The 24,224-nt window shown below is 47.9% G+C and overlaps 1 protein-coding gene across 4 annotated transcripts in view; it reads right to left on the bottom strand.

Moving 5' to 3' along the window:
- Positions 1-24,224, bottom strand: part of herc1 (HECT and RLD domain containing E3 ubiquitin protein ligase family member 1) — a 251,209-nt gene that overhangs the window by 172,483 nt on the left and 54,502 nt on the right. For all 4 annotated transcript variants that reach the window (XM_085972042.1, XM_085972044.1, XM_085972043.1 and 1 more), the window contains exons 7-11: positions 16,977-17,120; positions 15,731-15,858; positions 11,949-12,093; positions 1,406-1,577; positions 1,176-1,310 (exon numbers count right to left, since the gene is read on the bottom strand). In XM_085972042.1, coding sequence (XP_085828168.1) covers positions 1,176-1,310; positions 1,406-1,577; positions 11,949-12,093; positions 15,731-15,858; positions 16,977-17,120 — 724 coding nt within the window. The remainder of the gene's footprint in view (positions 1-1,175; positions 1,311-1,405; positions 1,578-11,948; positions 12,094-15,730; positions 15,859-16,976; positions 17,121-24,224) is intronic.

Here is a 24,224-nt window from a genome sequence, read left to right as displayed (position 1 = left end):
AGTCTATAGAAAGTTAATGATTTGGCCTGAAATTGCTTTGGTTAACACCTTTGTTATAATAGTGGAAGGTTTGTGTTAAAACAGCACTGTGGGTGTACCTACACCATGTGGACTGCAGCGGTTCAAGGCGGCGGCTCGCCACCATCTTCTCAAGGGCAATTAGGGATGGGCACTAAATGCAGGCCTAGCCAGCGATGCCCACATCCCATCAATGAATAAAAAGTTTAATTCTTCCATTAAAGTAGTGGATAACAGAATTTTGCATGAACATGTTGAGTATTTGCACATTAATACTGTGCAATATCTTTTCAAGGCCTAATTTCTCCTTTGCCTGAATACACAGGGGCAAGGTAGCACTGCAACTTCACGGAACTTTCACGAACTGAAAACACTACACTTGAACACATTAGTTATGCCAACATTTTAAATTAATTGAAAGCACAATCTTATTGACCATTCTAAACACTATAAATGCCTGTTGCACAAGATATGCCTAATCCTATTAAGTTGAAGACTACACAAATAGCTTACTAGGTGCACTTCAAAGTTACAATAGTGTGCAAAACTCATGCACTAAAACAAATGAATATTTTTAAGTGCATTAACAAGTGTGACGCAGATAAGCTTTCTAATGTTTACGGTACAGGAAACTTTCTGGTATCCGGCACTGACGGGACCGAGTTGGTGCCGTACCATCAAAACTGCCGTATAAACCAGCGCTAATGTTAAAACATAGAGCTTTTCAGCTCCGTGAATCAACAAACCCTGTTGCTTAGCAACAGCTTCAAAACAGTCGGCTGCAGCTGCAAGCGTCTCTAGCTGAAGCTGTTGCTTAGCTACAGACCTTGCAGAGCCTGACTGGGGGAAAAAAAAAGCAACGAGAAGTAAAAAAAACTTATAGGAAACAGCTCCTGAATTTTGCCGGTAGATAGAGCTTTCCGGACTTTTAACCTCCAGTTAAACGAAAGTTTCCTGTATAATTACAGATAACATTCCGCTTAGAACATTAACTAGGTCACTGCAGAATACTTTTGTCTTGAAATTATGAATGGTTCCCAGAAAATAGCAAGGAACAGGAACTCAACCCAATCTAACTTGCTATAAAATCTCACAGCACCAACCGCTTTTGACCTCATGAATTCTAACTCGTCAGGCCTTGTGTCAGCCAATCCTACCTGGATGATGGGAAAGGGAGAGGTGGAACTTCACTGTTGATTCCATCACAGTACCATTCGAGAAATGATCGTAGGTGGGAAAAAGTGCTTTCTTCCAAATCTACACAGTAAGGTCTGTGCCAAGCCACAACTTGTCTGTCACAACAAAATAAATGTAGTGTTGAAAAATCTGTCAAAACAGCAATCTGTCTAAAATACTGTAGAAGCACTTTTTAAAAAAAATGTCTAACCTGTCTCTGGGCAATGCTGTCCAAGCTAGGCTGTGTGAAGTTCCAGCAGAAATCTGCTGACATGCTACTCCATCCAAAGCAATCACTTTTTTGGGCTTGGTGATGGGACCAGTTGAATTTCCCTGACCGCACTGTCCCATAGAATTATTGCCCCAAGCATAAACCTCATTATCTAGAATTAAAATGAGTTTAATGAAAAATGAATAGATTACATCTAAATTGAAGTATTTCTCATCTTTAAAATGCTATATTCAACAAATCAGATGGTCAACATAACAATTAAACAAAGAACATTGTATTTTTATAGCGTATTTCGCAACCTCAGGACTTCACAGTCAATGAAGTAGTTTTGAAGAGCAGCAAGTGATGTAACATAGGGAAACGTAGATACCTAATTTACGTACAGCAAACAGTAATGAGATAAATGACCCATTTTTGGTGATGTTAATTGAGGGACAAAACTTGACGGGCACCAGGACAACTCCCCTGTTTATCTTCAAATAGTGTCATGGGATCTTCTGCATCCCCCGGAGGGGTCGTGGATTGGTCCTCAGTTTAACTTCTCATCTAAAAGATGGCACCTCCAAAAGTGCAACACTCCCTCAGTACTGCACTGAAGTCTCAGCTTAGAGTTTGCGTTCATTTTCTGGAGTGGGGCTTGAACCTTCTGACTGAGGCAAGAGTGTTACCAGTGAGCCATGGCCAACACAGATCAAAGGGTTGTGGCTTTAACTTTCCAGCTAAAACAGTGTCACAATATATCTCCTTTTCACACCATACTAAAGGCATGCATCCATGTGAGCATCATCAATTCTATTGATTAGACAGTGGAAAATACAGAACAATGGAGTCAGGAAAAGCTGCTGGACTCAAACTTACTCTGTATATTTGGAATTATTTCAGCAGCGACCACAGACCATCACTACCCACCCTCATGGAGCAAAGCAAAGCTAAGGGCACACATTTAATTCTGATCCACAGGACAAGACCATCCATTTTCTAGTGAATTATCACAACCGATTACTGTCCTGCAATCTGTTGATGCAGTAAACCAGAATCACACATGGCTTGCCTCGTCCTTTAAAAAGGACCTAGAAGGCGAGACCCTGTCTGTTCAGAAACCCGTGCCTATGAACATTCGTCATCCAGCAAACAGAATGATGCGTCGTCCCACGAACCAATTCAATGATTTTGTAGCAGCTTGTGATCAGTAGCTGAACAAATATCAATTGTAGCATTTGACGCTTTAAACATACAAAATAAAATTGTTAATTGTTATCAACATCCCATGAATGTCACCAATGACAAAAGAGGAGTGCTGATGCTAGTGACCAAGGCCACTGGAATAGGAGACAATGGATAGTCGTTGACCTTCACTAGAATCAGCTTCTTTGCCAGACTAGAGACGGCTCACAACAGGAAACATGCATCAGGGTGCACGCAGGAAGCTTCAACAATCAACCTTTCACCACAATTTGCAAGAAAACATTTAAAATGAACTCAGTGAATAAATTCCTTTGATCTTCTCACTATCAGAAATTGAATTTTGAATTGTCCACATGCTGCTATTATAAAGCCATCATCTCATAGGTATAATACAGGAAGGTTCATATTACCATTTGTTTCCCCTTTACTAAAGCTTTCAATTCTCTGCCAAGTAAATGATACTTCTGGGAAAGTTTTTTTTATTGTATGCTACTTTGGAGAGTTTAACCACCAGACTAGTTCAAAGTCAAGTGGTTCATTTCCATCTGTTAAAGTGGCAACTTGGTATCGAACGTACTACCTCATGGCTTAACCAAAACCTACCAACAAGTTCGGGGAAATTCCTAGACTGCTTCCCAGTTACATCATGGCCCTGAATATGCGACAGTAATAATGGCGAGGCTGTCTGCATTCGCGTTCGTACTGGGTAAAACTGACCTCAACTTCTGGCGTCTGCACATGTGCAGTTAAACGCGTACATCAGGAAGTATCTGTCAGAGATACCCACTCCTCCACAGGGTGCGCTGTTACAGTCTTCACCGATGGAATCGGGCAGTATCTGTCAGAGATACCCACTCCTCCACAGGGTGCACTGTTACAGTCTTCACCGATGGAATCAGGCAGTATCTGTCAGAGATACCCACTCCTCCACAGGGTGCGCTGTTACAGTCTTCACCGATGGAATCAGGCAGTATCTGTCAGAGATACCCGCTCCTCCATGGGGTGCGCTGTTACAGTCTTCACTGATGGAATCAACACAGAATCACTGATTTGACATGAACTTAAAACTAATTACCCACTATTTTCGCTGTAAAGACCGATGAAAACTTAAGACTTGTTCAATCTGGAGTAACTGAGGTTACTAAGTCATAATTACTGCTGACCAACCTCTCTGGCCCTGAAAAATTAATTTTATAAGTGTGGAGTCTCATTCCCTCAGACGAACATTTAAATGTTGCAGATTTTTAATATAAGAAAAAATTGTGTTTTGCTATATCAGTTTCTCCTTTATTCCCATGTGTATGTCCTAATCTTTATTTTGCTTTCTGTACAATGATTTAAATGCAATTTATATTTTAAATGCTGTTTTGTCATCTGTGAGAATTCTTCCATCTGATTGGTTGATCAATCTCCTTGCTGTCTGCCCTGTTCACAGACCCAACAGATCCCCTGCAGAAGTCGGCAAATTCAAACACACATCGAAAAAGAGGAAGTCTGTGCTCTAAAGTCCGCCAAAACTTTGTGGGCAGCTTTCTTTTCCCCCCAGGTGAAAAGCGGGCACCGTTCCTTTGCCACTGACCACAAAATCTGGGCCCATAGGTCAGTCTTTTGAGATAAAAAGACATTAGAACCAGGTCTAGAGGTGGTCAACACCTGGACAAGTAAACTCTTGGGAGAGTTGTTACTAATGGTACAAGTTACCGTACAGAAATACCACGTTTAAAAGTCAGTGGTAAACATGTAAAGTTTGCTAAGCTCTTGCCACTCCAAGTACAGCTACCTCGGACCCACCCCACCTCCCAAAAAGTTACCCAACCCTTTTCCTAATCTCCATTCATAGCAAAAACTAAAATGTAATGTTTAGTAAAAGTGTGAAGATTACTTCATTTGGCTGTATTAAATAGATTACACAAATGAGGTTGTCTATAGAATGAATAGTCTTGCACCCATCACAGCACACTTTCCCATAAGGCAGTACACCTGAAAGTGCAATTCCAAGAGGTTAAACTTTATAAAACCAAAAAATGTGTTACTGGCTCAAATAACCACTTATCTGCAAGTTCCCAATCCATTAGCTAAATGGTATCAATGAGCAACAAGTAATGAGTGGAAAACTGAACAATTGAATCCCTAATTTTTTTCAAAAGCTACCAATCACAAATCACCAATCATGCAAAACTGGTCCATTAATTAACTCAATTTTTTCACGATGCTCTGGGAGACCACTTTCCTCTTTCACTCAGGTCAAAGTACACAGCTAGAAACAATATTCAGAACATGCACACAAAAAAATAACTTAAAAGGCTTTCAAGAAATTTTCCCTTTGTCGGAGGCCACGGAATTGGGAATTTCCCTCTTTGGTGGTCAAATGCTGTGCATCATGAGACTTCTAGTTTTCACCTTACTCTCGTTGTACTACAGTACTCAAAGTATCATGGCAACCAGATCGAAATAGAACTAACTACTTTTTGCTCCTGTACAAAGGAAATCTGTATGACAGAGGGTGCGAGCGTATGTGCGCGCGGGTGGGGGTAAGAGCAAGCACGACAGAGCACGCGGGAGACACACAGCGCGCAGGAGAGACAGAGCACGAGAGAGACAGAGCGCGAGAGAGAGAGAGGCAGACCTCATGGAGAGACTGTACTGTTACAAATCAGGCAGAAAAATTAGAGCACAAAATTAAGGGTATAGCTTGCATTTTTTTTCCAATATGTTGCTGAAGGGGAATTGTTGTTTCTGCCAGGGTAGAAGGGAATATTTATGATATGTTTTTAATGCTATTGTTGAGATACCTCGAGACCAGAGTTAGTACAGGTAGACTACCCTTTATCCGGACTTCCGAAAACCGAAACCCTCTAAAAAACCGAAGGTTTTTTCGGTCAGCGTAAGTCTAGCGTAAGTCGTGCGCACGACCCCCCGCGGACCCCGACCCCCCCGCCGACTTACGCTGAGCATCAGCGTAAGTCGTGCGCACGATACCCCCGCCGACCCCCCCCCCCCGGCCCCCCGTCGACTTACGCTGAGCGTCAGCGTAAGTCGTGCGCACGACCCCCCGCGGATCCCCGCCGACCCCGACCGTAAGTCGGCGGGGGGGGGGGTCAGCGCCGGCGGGGGTCCGCGGGGGGGGGGGGGGGGGGGGGGTCGGCGGGGGTGTCGGGCGCACGACCCCCCGCGGACCCCTGCCGAAATCTGAAATTCTCCGAAAACCGAAACACGGCTGGTCCCGAGGTTTTCGGATAAAAGGATAGTCTACCTGTAAAAAAACAACTGCTTTAATCAACCTCATGGCAAAGAGGAACTGGAAAAGCCCGCGCATCCACTTAAATACTCCCCAGACAGGAAGTACTCCCGGCAGCCTGTCCCTGCGGGAAACAAGTTGCTGGAGGAAAGGGCCCCCGGCTGGGGGCGTCTGCTTAAACTGTCCGTGCCGCCGTGAGCGGATTATGTCCAGTGGTGGCGTGTCGCCACAGAGCTCCCTCCAGAATCCGCTTAGGAGGAGTGGACGAGTCGTGACGGTGGTCTGATGATTCTGCCGCAGCGGCTCTGAGTGGTCGCCGGTCTAGTTGGTGGGGCCGGGCGGTTCGCCGCCGGCTGTGCTGGCTTGCTGGTGGGACGGCCTCTAGTTGGAGGCCGGGCCACGGGGACCTGTTCCCCTGGTTCTGTGTGTGCTGGTTTGAGCCGGTCAGTGGAGACTGTGTCGACCCTGTCGCCGAGTCGCAGCTTGAAGACCTTGTCCCCGGTTTGTAGTACCTCGTACAGTCCGTCGTACGGGGGTCGCAGGGGCCCACGGTGCGCGTCGTGTCGCACGAAGACGAAGCGCGCCTGCTGTAAGTTTGGCGGGACGTGAGGTGCGAGTTCGCCGTGTCGGTTGACCGGAAGTGGGGCGAACTGCTGAGCGGAAGAGAAAGAGTTGAGCCGCTGCTGTTCGGCCGACCAAGGCGTGGTAGCCTCCGGAAGGAATTCGCCTGGGACGCGCAGCGGTTGTCCGTAGACTAACTCCGCTGCCGAGGACTGGAGGGCTTCCTTGACCGCGGTGCGTAGGCCTAGTAGCACCCACGGTAGGCGGTCAGTCCAGGTACTGTCCTGCAGACCGGCGCGGAGTGAGGCCTTGAGGGACCTGTGGAAGCGTTCACACAGCCCATTGGCCTGCGGGTGGTACGCCGTGGTTCGGTGGTGCGTCACCCCGAGGTTGCGTGCTGTGGCCGTCCAGAGTTCGGAGGCGAACTGGGCGCCTCTGTCGGAGGTTATGTCGGCTGGTACGCCGAACCTTGCGACCCAGGTGTTAACGAACGCCCTGGCGATGTCGGCTGTAGTGGTGGAGGGCAGCGGCACTGCCTCAGGCCAGCGTGTGTAGCGGTCGACCATCGTGAGGAGATAAGTTTGGCCTTGCGATGGTGGCAGAGGACCGACGATGTCGACGTGTACGTGGTCGAAGCGGCAGCTGGGTACCTCGAAGTCTCCATGGGGTGCTTGTGTGTAGCTGTACCTTAGCCTGTTGGCAGGCGAGGCAGCCCAAGTCCGAACATCTTTGCTGAGGCCGCGCCAGACGAAACGCTGGCAGAGGAGTTTGACGGATGCGCGGGCACCCGGATGGGAGTGCGTGTGTAGCGCGTCGAAGATGCGGCGGCGCCAGGTTGCAAGGACGACCGGCCTGGGTTGGCCGAGTGAGACGTCGCAAGTGACTGCAGTGGCTTCGGGCCCGTGCGCGACCTTGGCTAGGCGTAGCCCTGGCAGGCTGGTAGCTGCCGAGAGGAGGTCTGGGTCCGTGAGCTGGGCCGCTGCTAGTTGCGCGTAGTCGACCGCGAGGTGATTCGCGCAGATGGCGGGACGGGAAAGGCAATCGGCGACAACGTTGTCTCTACCGGAGACGTGCTGGATGTCCGTAGTAAACTCGGACACGGCCGCGAGCTGGCGTTGCTGCCTAGCGGACCAGGGTTCGGTGTGCTTGGCCATCGCGTATGTGAGCGGCTTGTGGTCCACGTACGCGGTGAAGGGGCGGCCTTCCAGGAGGAACCTGAAATGGCGGACCGACAGGTGGAGCGCGAGAAGCTCGCGGTCGAAAGTAGAGTATTTGACCTCCGGGGGGCGCAGTTGGCGGCTGTAGAAGGCAAGTGGCTGCCACGCGCCATTGACCCACTGCTCAAACACGGCTCCAACCGCGTGGTCGGAGGCGTCGGTAGTGAGCGCGACCCGGGCATCGGCGAGCGCGTTTTTGGTGGCGTCGAAGGCGGCTGACGTGTCAGTGGTCCAGCCTACGTCCATCTTGCCGGATTTACCTCGGAGGGAGTCGTATAGGGGCTTCATGAGGGCTGCAGCTCTGGGGATGAACCTGTTGTAGAAGTTCACCATCCCGAGGAACTCCTGGAGGTCCTTGATGGTTTTGGGGCGGGGGAATTGCTGGACGGCCTGCACCTTGTTGGGCAAGGGGACGGCCCCAGCAGGGGTGATGTGGTGACCGAGAAAATCGATCTCGGTTAGGCCGAATTGGCACTTCGCCGGGCTGAGGATGAGCCCGTGTTGGGCTAGGCGCCCGAACAGGATGCGAAGGTGTTCGAGGTGTTCCTGTTTGGAGGAGCTGGCCACGAGAATGTCGTCTAGATAGACGAATAGGAAGTTCAGGTCCCGGAGGACTGAGTCCATAAGGCGCTGGAAAGCCTGGGCTGCATTCTTGAGGCCGAAGGGCATCCTCAGGAACGCGAACAGGTCGAATGGAGTGATGACGGCCGTTTTGGGGATGTCCACGGGGTGTACGGGGACTTGGTAGTAACCGCGCACCAGGTCGACCTTGGAAAAGACGGTTCGTCCGGCCAGTCGGGCCGAGAAGTCCTGGATGTGTGGCACCGGGTATCGGTCGGGGGTGGTGGTGTCGTTGAGGCGGCGGTAGTCCCCGCAAGGGCGCCAGCCTCCGCCGGGCTTGGGGGCGATGTGGAGGGGCGAGGCCCAAGGGCTGCTGGAGCGGCGGATGATGCCGAGTTGCTCCATGGTGGTGAACTCGGCCCGCGCGATTTCCAGCTTGGCCGGGTTGAGTCTGCGGGCGTGGGCAGAAACCGGGGGGCCGGTGGTGGGGATATAGTGCTCCACACCGTGTTTGGCCGAAAAGGTCGGGTTAGTGAGGGCGGGAAACTCGGCTAGAAGTGCCAAGTAGTCGTCCGTGGCTCTGGCGAGGCAGTAGGTCGTCAGGCTGGCCGAACGGGCCGGGGTGAATGCGCCGGGGATGGGGGCCAGTGTTGATGTCGACGAGGCGGTGCCTCGGAATGTCGACAAGGAGGCCGTGGGCGCGTAGGAAGTCGGCGCCGATGAGTGGGCAGAGGACCCTGGCTGTGAGGAACTCCCAGCGGTAGCGGCGGCCCGCGAGGTCGAGGGTGACCATGCGGGTGCCATATGTGCGGATGTCAGAGCCATTGGCTGCGGCCAGCGTGATACCCCGTGCGCCGCGTTGGATTTCGAGGGCGGAGGTGGGGGTGATGCCGTGATGGGCCCGTGTCGCACAGAACTCGGCGGTTGGTTCTGTTGTCGGTGACGTACAGTAGAGGCCCCTTTTTGCCCCGCGGCCATCGCGGGGGGCGTGCAGCATTGGACCCTAGTGCCAAAACGGGTGTGGTAGTAACAGTGACCCGGAGTGGTAGGGCGGTCGGGCCTAGTGGGCCGGGAAGACCGCGTGGTCGTTGCCGTGAGGTCGGACGCGACGTCGTGAGTGGACTGCGCAGAGAGCAGCCGGTCGGCCTTTTCGGCTATCTCATTCAGGTCCGTGGAGCCAGACTCCACAATGAGCGGGCGGATGCTGGCGGGGAGCTGCCGAATGAAAAGCGTGCGAAAGAGGGCGCCGGTGTTTTTGTCGTCCGAGAGGGACAGCATGTGGGAAAGCAGATCCGACGGTGGAGCGTCACCAAGGCCGGGGAGGTCAAGGAGTTGGCAGTTGCGCTGGTAAGAGGACGTTTGAAATTTTTTAAGGAGCGCAGCCTTCAGATGTTCGTACTTGTCTTCCACTGGTGGATCCTGCAGCGCTGCCCAAACCTTGGGGACTGTGGCGTAGGTGAGAGAGGAGACGAGGTGGTCGTACTTTGTGGCGTCGACTGTAATGTGTTTCAGCCGGAATCTGGACTCAGCTTGAACAAACCAGGCTTCGGCCAGGTTCTCCCAAAAGTCCCGTAGTTTAACCGTGACTGCGTTTGTATCCGCCATGCTAGCTTAGGATTCGTCCTGAGCGTCGGGGTCACCAGTGTTGAGATACCGCGGCAAACGTGGGAGTCGAGACCAGAGTTAGTAAAACACAACTGCTTTAATCAACCTCATGGCAAAGAGGAACTGGAAAAGCCCGCGCATCCACTTAAATACTCCCCAGACAGGAAGTGCTCCCGGCAGCCTATCCCTGCGGGAAACAAGTTGCTGGAGGAAAGGGCCCCCGGCTGGGGGCGTCTGCTTAAACTGTCCGTGCCGCCGTGAGCGGATCATGTCCAGTGGTGGCGTGTCGCCACACTATCTTGGATAATGTAGCGGCAGTCAAGAAAGTCAGCCAGCCAGACTGGGGCAATGGCAAATGACCACTTGTTCAGGTACTGATCATTGGAAATTCAACAGTCGGAAAAACCTTTCTGGGCATTGCTACACCAATAATAAATTCAGCAAGAAGTACATATTCACTGTCAGAAGAGAAAGAAAACAATATCCTTCAGATAACCATGTAAACAACTGAGGGGGGAAAAAAGAAAGTGCTGAGGAGAGAAGAACCAAATTGGTTCAATCAAGTTCTTGCACCTGAAGCACTGTGTGAGGAAGAGCAAAACATTAATTTTGTACTGCAAGAAACTAAAGAATAATAGTTTGGGGAAGGAAGAACAGTTACACTAATTTTAATTAAGTTTTGTAAAGTGGTAAGTAAACACTATTACAAATAGGATATGCGAGGCCTGTATCCTTCATCACTAGTAAGACGTAGAATATTTTTAACCTGGAGTCAGCTGTGATTTACTCTGTCAATAAATTTGCTGCATCACAGCAAGGAGAACCGCTGTCACATTTAAGCTGCAGTGGGGGCGCAGTAAACAAAAAGAAACACACTCCCTAAACTGCATAGATCTACTAATATATCTAAACATAGATAGGTTACATAGTTTAAGAACTTCAATTTTGGTCTTTGATCTTCACTGGCAGTATTGGCAGAATGAATAGATTCATGGCTGCTGGTTGCAGAAGAGGCTTATTTGCAATTGGCACAGATTTTAAAACTATGAAAAAAGTGAAAACTAAACATTCTCTAATAAAGCCAATCAGTACTCAGAACCTGCTCTAACAAAATAATTAGCAAGCCTACAGATCAAAAATATTCAAATAGTATTAGAGGGAATCCAACTATTCAAGTGACAAGAAATGCACAAAACTGAAATAGTCACACAAGATTCTTAGGGTAAGGCACAAACAGAGGATGATTAGTATCAAGTGGCTCCAATTGTAAAGCCTTAAGCTGCTTGTCTTCACAGAAATCACACAGAAACCCCACAGTGCAGATAGAGGCCATTTCGGCCCATCGAGCCTGCACCGACACATATCCCACCCGATCCCTGTAACCCCTACACCAACACATATCCCACCCTATCCCCGTAACCCCACGTATTTAATCCCCCTAACACTAAGGGTCAATTTATCAGCCAATCAACCTAACCCGCACATCTTTGGACTGTGGGAGGAAACCGGAGCACCCGGAGGAAACCCACGCAAACACGGGGAGAATGTGCAAACTCCACACAGACAGTCACCCGAGGCCGGATTTGAACCCGGGTCCCTGGCGCTGTGAGGCAACAGTGCTAACCACTATGCCACCGTGCTCCATTGAGTCAGCAGATGCAGTCCAGCTGCACTCCGCCAACTTTGTTTTTGTCCAGGACACTGGGGAGAACTCCCCTGTTCTTCTTCGAAATAGTGCCATGAGATCTTTTGCGTCTACCTAAGAGAGCAGACGGGGCCTCGATTTAATGTCTCATCCGAAAGACGGTATATGTACTGTACCATGAAGTTCACCTTTTATATTGTGCAAGAACCAAGCTAGCAGCTACAGCTCCCGATACATGGGTCTCGCACAGCTACCTAAACCACTAAAATAGAAAGTCATTTCTACAATCACATTTCTACAAACTACAGTCCAAAGATGTGCAGGTTAGGTTGATTTGGCTATGATAAATTGACCCTTAGTGTTAGGGGATTAAATACGTGGGGTTACGGGGATAGGGTGGGATATGTGTCGGTGCAGGCTCGATGGGCCGAAATGGCTTCTATCTGCACTGTAGATCCTGTGATTCTGTGAATCATTATTCAGGCTTAGAAATTCAAATTTGCTTCTTACCATGGGAAAGAGCCAAACAGTGGCTGTCACCTATTGAAAGGTCAACTATCCTTGTAGTAGCCAGTTCTTCAATAAGTTTGGGTCTCAAAGCTGTTGCTTCTGAAGAGCCACAGCCAAGACAGGCGCCACATCCCCAAGCATACACCTATAGTTGAAATGCAGCAAACATTATAACATGGAAAAATTCATTCAGAAAGTAAATCTTAAGATATAAAATCTAGATGTTATCTGTATCATTAAAAGATTTGTGCCTAAGAATATAACATCGTAGGGTGCAGAGTCCCTTCAGAGTTCCTGACTAGTCTATGGTGATTGTGTGGTTAATGGGGAACAATTGTATCACAACAATCAATTCTTCAACACACAAGGTAGCCATATCTTATTGCATTTGGTCCATGTTCTTCCATTCTTCTCCAATTTTTAGTTTTCTGTATGTCATTTTTTTTTGTTGAGATTCCTAACTTGCCGAGCTTTCTCTTCTCTTCCTGCCCTGCATCTTCCCTCAGAGCTCAACTGCACACCGAGATCCCTCCTGCTCAGCCTCCTTGCTGCACCTCACCCGACTCTCCCCTCCCTTCAGATTGGAGCTGATTACCAACACTCAGCCTCTCTCTTGCCCTGCTCAGGCTCTCTTCTCTGACCAACCCAAGCCTTGCAACTCCAAGTGCGACATGCCAAAATCATGAGGGACTTGCACTGTTTTCCCAGACCCACTCTTCTCATCCAAGCATGTTTGAAAGACGAGAGCTGGAGCGGGCAGTTTGAAGGTCGAGAGCTGGAGAGACAGTTTGAAGGTCGAGAGCTGGAGAGACAGTTTGAAGGTCGAGAGCTGGAGAGACAGTTTGAAGGAGCGAGAGCTGGAGAGACAGTTTGAAGGTCGAGAGCTGGAGAGACAGTTTGAAGGTCGAGAGCTGGAGAGACAGTTTGAAGGACGAGAGCTGGAGTGACAGTTTGAAGGACGAGAGCTGGAGTGACAGTTTGAAGGTCGAGAGCTGGAGCGGGCAGTTTGAAGGTCGAGAGCTGGAGAGACAGTTTGAAGGTCGAGAGCTGGAGAGACAGTTTGAAGGTCGAGAGCTGGAGAGACAGTTTGAAGGTCGAGAGCTGGAGAGACAGTTTGAAGGTCGAGAGCTGGAGAGACAGTTTGAAGGAGCGAGAGCTGGAGACAGTTTGAAGGAGCGAGAGCTGGAGAGACAGTTTGAAGGTCGAGAGCTGGAGAGACAGTTTGAAGGTCGAGAGCTGGAGAGACAGTTTGAAGGTCGAGAGCTGGAGAGACAGTTTGAAGGTCGAGAGCTGGAGAGACAGTTTGAAGGTCGAGAGCTGGAGAGACAGTTTGAAGGTCGAGAGCTGGAGAGACAGTTTGAAGGTCGAGAGCTGGAGAGACAGTTTGAAGGTCGAGAGCTGGAGAGACAGTTTGAAGGTCGAGAGCTGGAGAGACAGTTTGAAGGTCGAGAGCTGGAGAGACAGTTTGAAGGTCGAGAGCTGGAGAAACAGTTTGAAGGTCGAGAGCTGGAGTGACAGTTTGAAGGATCAGAGCTGGAGAGACAGTTTGAAGGTCGAGAGCTGGAGAGACAGTTTGAAGGAGCGAGAGCTGGAGAGACAGTTTGAAGGTCGAGAGCTGGAGAGACAGTTTGAAGGTCGAGAGCTGGAGAGACAGTTTGAAGGACGAGAGCTGGAGTGACAGTTTGAAGGACGAGAGCTGGAGTGACAGTTTGAAGGACGAGAGCTGGAGTGACAGTTTGAAGGTCGAGAGCTGGAGCGGGCAGTTTGAAGGTCGAGAGCTGGAGAGACAGTTTGAAGGTCGAGAGCTGGAGAGACAGTTTGAAGGTCGAGAGCTGGAGAGACAGTTTGAAGGTCGAGAGCTGGAGAGACAGTTTGAAGGTCGAGAGCTGGAGAGACAGTTTGAAGGAGCGAGAGCTGGAGAGACAGTTTGAAGGTCGAGAGCTGGAGAGACAGTTTGAAGGTCGAGAGCTGGAGAGACAGTTTGAAGGTCGAGAGCTGGAGAGACAGTTTGAAGGTCGAGAGCTGGAGTGACAGTTTGAAGGGCGAGAGCTGGAGTGACAGTTTGAAGGGCGAGAGCTGGAGTGACAGTTTGAAGGGCGAGAGCTGGAGTGACAGTTTGAAGGGCGAGAGCTGGAGTGACAGTTTGAAAGACGAGAGCTGGAGCGGAACCCGGTTACCAGGACGCCAAGTTGGACAGCCAGGGGTAATGTGCAGGCCAGGTGTGTGGAAGAAACCGAGGGGAAACAGCGAGAAAAACTGAGAGGAAACATCGAGAAAGACAGAGGAAACATCGAGAGAGGGGAAACATCGAGAGAGACCAAAATGGAAACATCGAGACAGACTGAGGGGGCACTTTATTTATTTAATTTTATTAAATAAATTTAATTAATTAATAAATTAATTATAAGTTGCGAGTTCCTCACGATGCTCTCCCAGTGCGGCCACCCTGTAACCAGAGATTATTCTAGAAGCCTGGGTAGAAATATCAATGTAATTTACTGTAGAAATTACTTTTTTTTTTTTACATTATTGCTTGTTCATTTTATGTGCTGTCTTTTTTATGTCTTTTATTTATTTTATGTCTGCTTTATTTATATTTAAAGTATGTATGCGTGTATATGTCGGTATGTGTTTTTTTGTGATGGCGCCGATGAAGGTGGCTGCCGTCCTTGCGAGCTCCGTGCGTACCAGGCAGCTCAGTGTTCTTGCTGCTTGGGGCTCTCAGCTCGTCAAGAAAAAAGCATTTCACTGACTAGATTACACTTCTTGTATTTAGTTATGTGACCAATAAAATTGAAATTGAAAATTGAAATTGGCTGCAGAGCAGAGACTGGGAAATGAAACAAAAAGCAAACTAAATAGCAAATTAGAAGTCAATTTACAGGAAAATGCAAAGCAGGAGTCAAAAGAGGAGCAGAAAGGAGAAAAATATTAAGCAAATTGAAACGGTTAAAGAATGTTTGCCTGACACACACAGGAAGCAACTAAGATACAGAGATATAAACTGCATGACAAGCATAAAGTGAGAAAGAGAGAGAAAGACAGACTAACATTTATATAGCGCCTTTCACGGCCACCGGACGTCTCAAAGCGCTTTACAGCCAATGAAGAGACAGACAAAACAAAGTTAGGGCAGAAGTGTAAACAGAGGGAGATGTGGAAAATGAGAGAGACAGAGAATGAGGTAAAAAGGGAGAAAAAAAAAGAAACCTGAAAAAAAAGAAAAAACAGGGACACACACACACACACGCAAAGGGAAAAGAGAGAGAACAGATAGAGAGGGACATTAAGAAAACAGAAAATGCAAGACAAAGAAATAAAATAAAAAAGCAATGCAAAAGGCAGAGGCAGTTACACGGAGAGGCAATTCATCCGCTCAACAATGACTGACATTCAACGCAAAACATAACAATAAAATTACAGTAGAGTCTATTCTTTTTAAACGACTTGGTTCAAGGAAAAACCACAGTACTACTAAAGACACTAACCAGATTATTCTTGCATGGCTGGAGTTACTTTTAACATGCTGATAACACTAGCCCCACAGTAGCTCTTTGTTCAACCCTATGAACGTCCCTATTATTTTATAGGTACAGTATCATAGCGCTAGTGCGACTAGGGATGGGCAATGAATACTGCCTTGCCAGAGTCGTCCACTCCTCAAGAACAAATTTTAAAAAAACATTCGAGATAAAAGGTCATTCTAGTTACACATCAAGCATTCACCATTCACAATCTTTCAGCAAGAGAATGGCCTGAAAGGGTCGCTCAGCTTAACCAACCTGCCCTGTTGATGTCAAAGCAAGTGAAGATTGGCTCCCAGCACATACTTTACGAATAAACATTCCTTGTAAGGCTTCAATAACTTTGGGTTTATACACTCGGTTAGTATCGCCATGACCAAGTTTGCCTAGTGGGATGAATGAGATAAATTATTTAAGTATTAGCTGTCATTAGCCAAAACAATTTGCAATTTAACTCAGTACATTGTGCATCATAGATTGTTACATAGGAATCCATTGGACACCGAAAACAAAAAAAATAACAAAAGGCCACTCAAATCATCAATTCACACAACCTTAAGGTCAGGACATATGGAGTCAGGGGGACATGTAGCAGCGTGGATAGCAAGCTGACTAAAAACAGAAAACAGTAGGGATTAAAGGTAGTTACTGGGACTGGTAAATGGTGGGAGGTGGTGTTCCACAAGGATCGGTGCAGGGACCACTGTTGTTCACTATTTCCATAAACAATTTGGACTCAGGAATCAGAAGTACAATTTCAAAAGTTGCAGATGACGCCAAATTGGGGGGGGGGGGGTGTAGTTAATGCAGAAGAGGCCGCGCAGAGCTCTGCAGCTCAAGTGCAGCCGGCTCACCAGCTTTTATAAAGGAAAAACCATGCACGAGCGATATGGACTACGCAGCCACTTAAAGGGGCCACGCACCCAAAAACAAATCGAGAACATTGCTCCACACCTCATATCCTTCCAACCCGACACCGCAAAGATAAAATGATTTTTTTTTTTTTTATTTATTTTTTTTTTATACTCAACTGTTTAAAGATTGCACTGTGTCAGCGTCATCTTTCCAAACTTCTGGTTGTTTTTATTTATGAAACACACCGGAATATTGAAGTGTAACTACAGAACTGGTTTAAACTTCAACCAACATCAGTGGGCTGTTCGTTGCTAACACACATTGCATTCGATATGCAATTAAACACTTCATAAAGTAAAGCAATTGCATGCAACAAACATTACAGTTGATGTGCATTTCCTAAAAAGTGTATCACATCACAAGGGTTTTGTAAAGTCCGCGCCTCAATAATACACGGACTTCGGGAGAACAGTTTAACAGGTACTTTACTGAACAAGAGGCAGCTTGAAACTGAAACTACAGAAGCCTGCTAGGGCCTTTTATACAGGGGTGGTCACTGCCGGTACTGCAGTCTGAGACCAGTTATTCCCTTAAAGGGACATACACAACAGGTTTTGTGAAAATTTACTGTAGCAAGAGTATTACTTACCATTGTCACCACCTCCAAAAGACCATGCTGTTCTTCCATCTTTAGATAATGCAATGGTATGTGAGCTTCCACAAGAAACCTCGCCTACATTGCTAATATCCTTCACCAAAGTTGGGATGTTACGGCTATTGCTATCACCATGGCCTATCGAACACAAAAAATGGCTTCATGTTGTTTTATCCCAATATCACATTTGTCATTCAAAATTAAATGTGAGCAAAATACACCATTTCCAAATTCTAGTGTAAAACTAAAGTTAAAGCTAGTGCAGATCCCAAAATCGGAGGCATTGCTCACATTTACACATCGGCAAGATTTAAATCATTTGAGACAGTTATTAAACTAGCTGAACTACTAGCATAACTCACTGTTGGCTGGAAAGAGATACACCTCCTTTCCCCCTCCAGTACTGTGGCTGAGTTTACAGGCATCTCTACAACATACATGTGGCCGAGACGACCGAGGTGTATCTCAATCAGAATGAATACTCGTGCGCCAACTGGAAGTGGGGAAATACCAAGTACTCTGGGGCTTCTTGGAGACTCACTCAACACAAACCCTCCATCCTGCCTCCCCAAACACTTCCCCATAAGCAAAAAGACGACAAACACAAGACGGGAAGTAAGCCAAAGTAACACACCTGGCTACAGGCAAGGACATTGACCCCACTGAGGGGATCCATGATTTTCCTCACCCCAACCTAACCATGCTTTATTAGAACAGAATGAGCTTCAGGCACAAAAAGTAGGAGTGTTCAGGCTTAAGGAAGTTTTGGCTGCTTAAAAGGAGCATGGATAGGAACAACAAGAGCAAGACAAAGGTCTCTGCAGGTTTGACGAGAGCACGGAAGTGCTGCTGCAGGTTGTGGAGTGGCGAATGGCAGTGCCATAAGTTGCATCAAGCAAAAGTGTCAAAACAGCTGAATGCAACGCATGTGGGCAGATAGCAAAAAAATTAAACTCCGATTATTAACCAACAAACAGAGATGCCGTGTTGGAAATTTATTGACCTCATCAGAAGGGACATGGTAGGGCACGGATGGCTATGCTCCTCACCAAGGAGATGGTTTTCTCTGCACCTCAATACATTCTGCCCCTCATGATGTCTCTTGCACACGTGCTAAAAGCCTATGTTCACTCCTCTAACTCTTCTTTCAGTGCCACTCATTCTCACAGCATAATCATGCCAACTGCTAGAAGCTCCCTAACAACAATGCCTCATCTGCAATAAACAGGTTTTTCTCCAACTAGCCCCCCTTCGGACATGGGATTCTTTAATGTCACTTCACCAAATGTTCTAATCCACATTCCGGTTATATTTTATACAAGAGATTTTGGAGCTACGAAGGTTCTAACGGAAAGCATACTTAACAGAACAGCAGAAAAAGAAAGGTTGTCAAGGCTATTATACAGCATATGGAAAGAAAGCATATTCAAATTTAGAGAGAGAGAAACACATAGCAAGACCTGGATCACATTGGTTGAATAAGGAATTTAGCAGGAACCTAATGAGTAGAAATAAGATACAAGGAAACAAAGAAAATGGAGGTTTGGGATTCATATAAAATGTCACTGAGGATAGCTAAAGAAAGTATTAAGGAAATACTCAACAGTAAACTAAAGAAAGAGACAAAATCATTGAGGATTGCAAAAGGGATTGTGAGGCCAGCAGAAGATAGGTCAGTTAGGTCTATTATTAAAGGATAAATTGAGTAAAATTATAAAAGGATCAAGATATATTGAATAGATTCTTTACATCAGTTTTCACAAAGGAGGACTGTGGACAAACTCGAATCTTTGTAAATGGGGCTAAACCATTCACAATACATATACAAGTTAGTAGAACATGAATTATGCTGAAACTGAAAGGATTAAATATCTACAAAGCTCTTGGATCGAATGCAATGGATCTTAGAATCCTGAAGGAATTATTGGTTTCTACCACCTGCTGTTAGCTTACAATGATCGCCTTCCAATTGTCAATTCATTGCCCTGCTATTTTGCCTATACTTAATACAGATTTTGCCTAAACTTATACAGATGTGACAATGGGCCTTCTTCATCTCTACCCATCTTGTAATTTAAGACCTCCACACATATGGAATTATCAGTACCAACACTTGGCATCATTGGTATTTGTCTGACAGTACCTTTGCATCTAATGCTTCCTGGTGATCAGTTGCAGTGATCTGATAAGTAATCACATTGCTGTTGCCTGCTACTTCAGAATGATGGTTCTTTATTATGTGCATTGCTCTGGCAGACATTGTACTCGAGCCTCCATCGCTGGTTATGCCAGTTAGCCTTTCCTATGTAGACCACCGTTGTTTATTGTTTCATGTTAATAGATCCTCAATGTTGTTGAACTTGCATAAAAAGAGCAGATTGACAGCATCTGTACTTCCAACGATGACTGGGGGAGGGGGATGAGCATATCTGTGCCTTTTTGTTCTAGACATCATTTGCATGTCTGAGCAATGTTCTGCTTATGCTATGTGAAGCAAATTCTGAGCATTGCTTTGGGCACTAGTTGTTAACTTTCTATCCTGTATTCCTTGACAAAGCTCCTACAGCTAAACGATTTGCATTGTTGTGTAATTTGGCAAGCAACTTTATAACTTAACATAGGCCGCGATTTTGCCGGCGCTCAGAGGGCGGGTTTGGAGGTGGATCAGATGGTAAAAAAAAAATTGCAAATATTGATGGCAGGTTCCGATCCCGCAGTCAACCCGCCTCCGTGCAACTTTCGCAAAGGCGGCCTCAGACTCCCGATCGGTCCCGCCACCAAACGGCGGGATAAGCCCTTAAGGCAGTTAACTGCTTGTTAACGGCCTGGATAATGCTATTTTGACAGCGGTTTGAGATTTTGCCACTTCAGTGTGTTCCACGGCGCTCCCAAACCACGCCAGCTGATTGTGTCGGGTTCACAAGTGGCTGCCTTCTTCACAGCTGCAGCTCCAGCATAAAAACGGAGCTCTCAACAAGGCTCGTGCAGGTGGCAGAACTTTGTTTTTTCAGGTCTTGGAAAACCTTTTGCAGGTCTACTGATCTTGGAAGTGGCGAGATCCATCTCCACTGTGACCTCCTGGGAAAACCCTCTCCCCACAATGACTGAGCACTTCCTCAACTGAGACATCTACCAGCAGCATGGGAACCATTTATGTCCTTCCATCCTGGTCCTCAGATTCGGAGGACGAGCAGCCACGGCAGCAGCAGAACCAGGCACAACAGCAGCACCAACAGCAGGAGCGCCAACCTCTTGCTCAGCCACCTGATGCTGCACGTCACCGCAGGAGATACCCCCAACACAGGGTTTACAGGCCGAGGATGACCTTCCTCAACATGATTGAGCAGCAGTGCCAATGGAAGCTGAGACTTTCGCGAGAGGTAGTCGGTGACATCTGCGCAATGCTGCAACAACACCTGGAGCCCAGAGGAGCGGGTGGATACCCCTTACCAGTGGCTGTCAAAGTCACCACCGCCCTCAATTTTTTACTTCAGGGTCCTTCCAGGGCTCATCAGCAGACATCAGTGGCTTCTCCCAGTCGGCCGCACACACTTGCATCACGCAGGTAACCAATGCCCTCTTTGCAAAGGCGCACAATTACATCCACTTCTCCACGGATGAAATAAGTGTAACCGTGCGTGCGGTTGGCTTTGTAAATATGGCAGGCTTGCCCAGGGTGCAGGGCTTCATAGACTGCACACGTGGCCCCTTAGGGCACCCCATCACAACCCAGCTGTTTTTGTCAACCGCAAGGGCTTCCACTCCCTTAACGTGCAGCTGGTGTGTAACCACCGTAAGGACATTTTGCATGTTTGCGCAAAGTACCCTGGCAGTTGTCATGACTCGTTCATCCTGCAGCAGTCTAGTGTGCCTCCGCTCTTCAATCCGCCAACACAACTTTCCAGATGGCTACTTGGAGACAAGGGCTATTCCCTGAAGTCGTGGCTGATAACACCATTGAGGAGGCCATCAAACCAAGCTGAGGAGCACTACAATGCCAGCCACATTTCGACCAGATCCCATCATCGAGCAAACCATCGGCTTGCTGAAGATGCGATTCAGAGGCCTTGACAGATCAGGTGGAGCCCTACAGTACTCAGCAGCCAGGGTCTCCAGAATCATCGTGGTCTGCTGTGCACTGCACAACATCGTGGCTTGCAGCTGCCTGAGCAACAAGTGGCTCAGCGCACAGCCTCCTCAGATGAGCTGGAGGAGGAGCCAGCTGTAGCAGCACACGAACACATTGCTGCCCGGGATGCAATAATCTTTGCCAGATTCACTTAGGTAGACGAATCAAACACATGTGGCTGGCAGCTCCTTATCACACCAGACAGTGGACAAGAACCTGTGCGTTCCCATCACTCTGACCACCATCATTACAAATGCAAGTCGCCCTGAGCCCTCAATGTGCAACTTCCATTTCCTAGATCACATAGGCCAGAACTTCAACTGTTTGCCATCACTTCTGTTTAATCAATGCACAAAAAGATGACAATGGCAAAAATTAAAGACAACAGAACAGAACACCCAGGTGACTACCCTTGTGACTAATTGTGCTTTATCTTCCTCTTATGCGTGCTTCTACGTGGTGCTTCCCCTGTAGCTTCAGCAGATGTGGAGGTTCTTGCTCACTTTCTTGCTGGTCCTGCTTAGACACCTTTGGCAGGTGTCCTCTGGGTTTGAGAGCTTGAGGGGGCTCGGCAACAGTCTGCTCCTCCTGCAGCTGTGCAGGGGCTGAGATGCCCATCTCAGTTGGGCAAGGACTCTGGTGGGGCTCTGACCGAGGGCTACTCAGTGGCATGGGAATGTGAGCGCTTAGAGAGAGGAGCCCCCACTTCCTTGCTGCCTGCCACCAACATCCCTCTCATGGGTCAGCCCCACTTCAGTGCTAGCAAGTGGCTTGACAGCACCTTGCTGCACATCAGGGGGGCCATGAGGACCCGTATCTGCACTGGCAGTCCTACTCAAAAGGACTTCCATGAAGCTCTGGTTTCTCTGCTCAATAGCTGCCCATCGCTCCTCCAGAGATGTCAGTCTATTCTGAACATTCACCATGTTTTCCAGACTCTGGCAGCTTATTTCCTCCATGGCAGTAGCCATCCTCTCCTCTACCGTAACCATCCTTTCCAGAGAGGTAGCCATCCTTACCATGGAGATAGCCATCCTTTCCACGGAGGTTGCCATCCTTTCCATGGTGGTGCGTTCATGCGCCATTGCCTCCACAAAGGCACTGCTCATGTTAGAGATGGACTCCTCCATCCTCTCCACACTCGCAGTAACCCTGGAGATAAAACCTGCCAGAGACTCCTGCACTTGTTCCTGGAGTTCCAGCACCACTCTCTTTCTGGATGGACCCGGAGGCACAGGGTCGACATACAGCTGAGCAGAGCTGGGAGTGCCCTGCGGCCTCCGACGAGGACTCTCCGCTGCTGCCCCTGTCCCCACCATCTGCTGATGCTCACTTGTGAGCTGTGATACACCAGGTGACAACACTACTCTATGTCGCGAAGGTCCCACCGAGGTGCGAGTGTGCGCGCTGGTGCTGGGTGCGTTTAATTCTGCTGACGCTGCGCCCTCAGAGGTTGCAGGTTCCTCTGAAGAGTCTTCCGGCTCAGGCTCTTCCTCCTGGACAGTGGGGAGGGGAGCTGTCGATGGTCCTATGGGGAGTAAAGGCATGAGTTTGACATGTGATATTAACTTAGCATGCACATGGAATTGTGCAGATGATCTTAAGTCAATCTGTATGAGCATCAGATGCCATATCAGTCACTCATGCAATGTCAATGAGAGATGCGCAAATCTATTCTGTCACCAGCTTGCTCTGCTGCGCCCGTCTGACCATCCCCCACTTCCAGATCCTCATCGCCTCCAATGATTTCCAGGGCTTCCTCCTCAGCGTTGGCGAGATGGGCTATGGAAGGTGGCCCTCCTCCTGTCTTAGCCCTCTCCCTCTTATTGTGGGCTCTCTTTTCCTGCAATGAGGTACACAAGTGGAGTTTGAGTGAGAATGATGGAGTGAGTGTAGAGAATCCATAGTATAGATGCTTAGAAGGAGACAAAGATGGAGTGAGGTCCCAATACCAAGGGCCCTCCCTGTGTGTTGTTAGTTGTTGTCATAGCATCACAGTGATAGCGAGTGTGAGGGCATCATAGTCGAATAGTGAAGTGATTCTGTACATAGAGAGGGATGGTTAAGGGTGCAAGGGATGGAAGGGTAAAGTGGGATGTGCAGGAGTAGGTTGACAATGCAGAGTGCAGGTGATGAGAGGAGATGGGGAGCAGATTGAGGGTCATGGTGATGTTATACTCACTTTCCCCGAGCAGACCAGGTCATTGAACCTTTTTCTACACTGCACCCAAGTTCGAGTGCACATGGATCTGGAGCTCACCTGAGCAATTTGCAGCCAGACTGCTTTGGTTTGCTGTGGTGGCTTCTTCCGCCCAGAGGGTGGGAAGAGTACCTCCTTGCGCCCTCTGACTCCCTCCACAAGAGCATGAAGGGAGTCATCATCAAATTGGGGAGAGGCCTTGGCCCTCGAGGTAGTCAAGGCGGCAGTTGTCGGAAGGAAATCCAGCAGCAAATAATGCGAGAATGAACCAAGGCTGCATGGGCCCCTTAAATGCAGCTGGCTCACGTCAGCAGAGGCGTTACAGACCCAAAACACTAATTGTTCAGGGGAGCGCACACGCAGGGACTCAGTTGCCCCAATTAGGGTAAAAATCGCAAATTTTTACCGGCTAAAAGCGGCGGCGGGACCAGCACCCGCCAGCCATCTGACCTGCGTCCAAACCGTCACCAGTGGGAAAATCACAGCCATAGTCTTCGAGTGACGAAAGGTAATTTAGCATCAATCTCACTATACTCAGTCCCAAGAAAAAAAGTGCAGTGCTATTAATATCACTATAACCTTCAGTCGTCCTACTCAATGGATATTGATCCAACTTACTTTTAAAGATGTCAGCTGATTTGAATCAATGACCTTCCCTGGGAATCTATATTACAAATGCTCCCTCTACCCTGAAATCACAGCTCTGTTATAATTTTCATGGTGTGATTAATGATCTTTCCAAATTCCTTTTAATTTGCAACCTCTGCCCGTGGAGGCCCTTTCATCGTGTATGCATGTTTACTGTTGCCTCTATCCACTGTAAAATCCATCTGTTACATCCCAGTTTGTCAATGTAATTATCGGCAGATAATCAACCTTTTCCTATTCATTGCCAACCCACATAGCTTAGTGT

This window comes from Somniosus microcephalus, chromosome 32 (assembly GCF_052327205.1).
Source record: "Somniosus microcephalus isolate GS21.2 chromosome 32, FLI_Smic_1.0, whole genome shotgun sequence".
NCBI classification, from domain to species: domain Eukaryota; kingdom Metazoa; phylum Chordata; class Chondrichthyes; order Squaliformes; family Somniosidae; genus Somniosus; species Somniosus microcephalus.
This window is presented reverse-complemented; position numbering and strand designations above follow the sequence as displayed.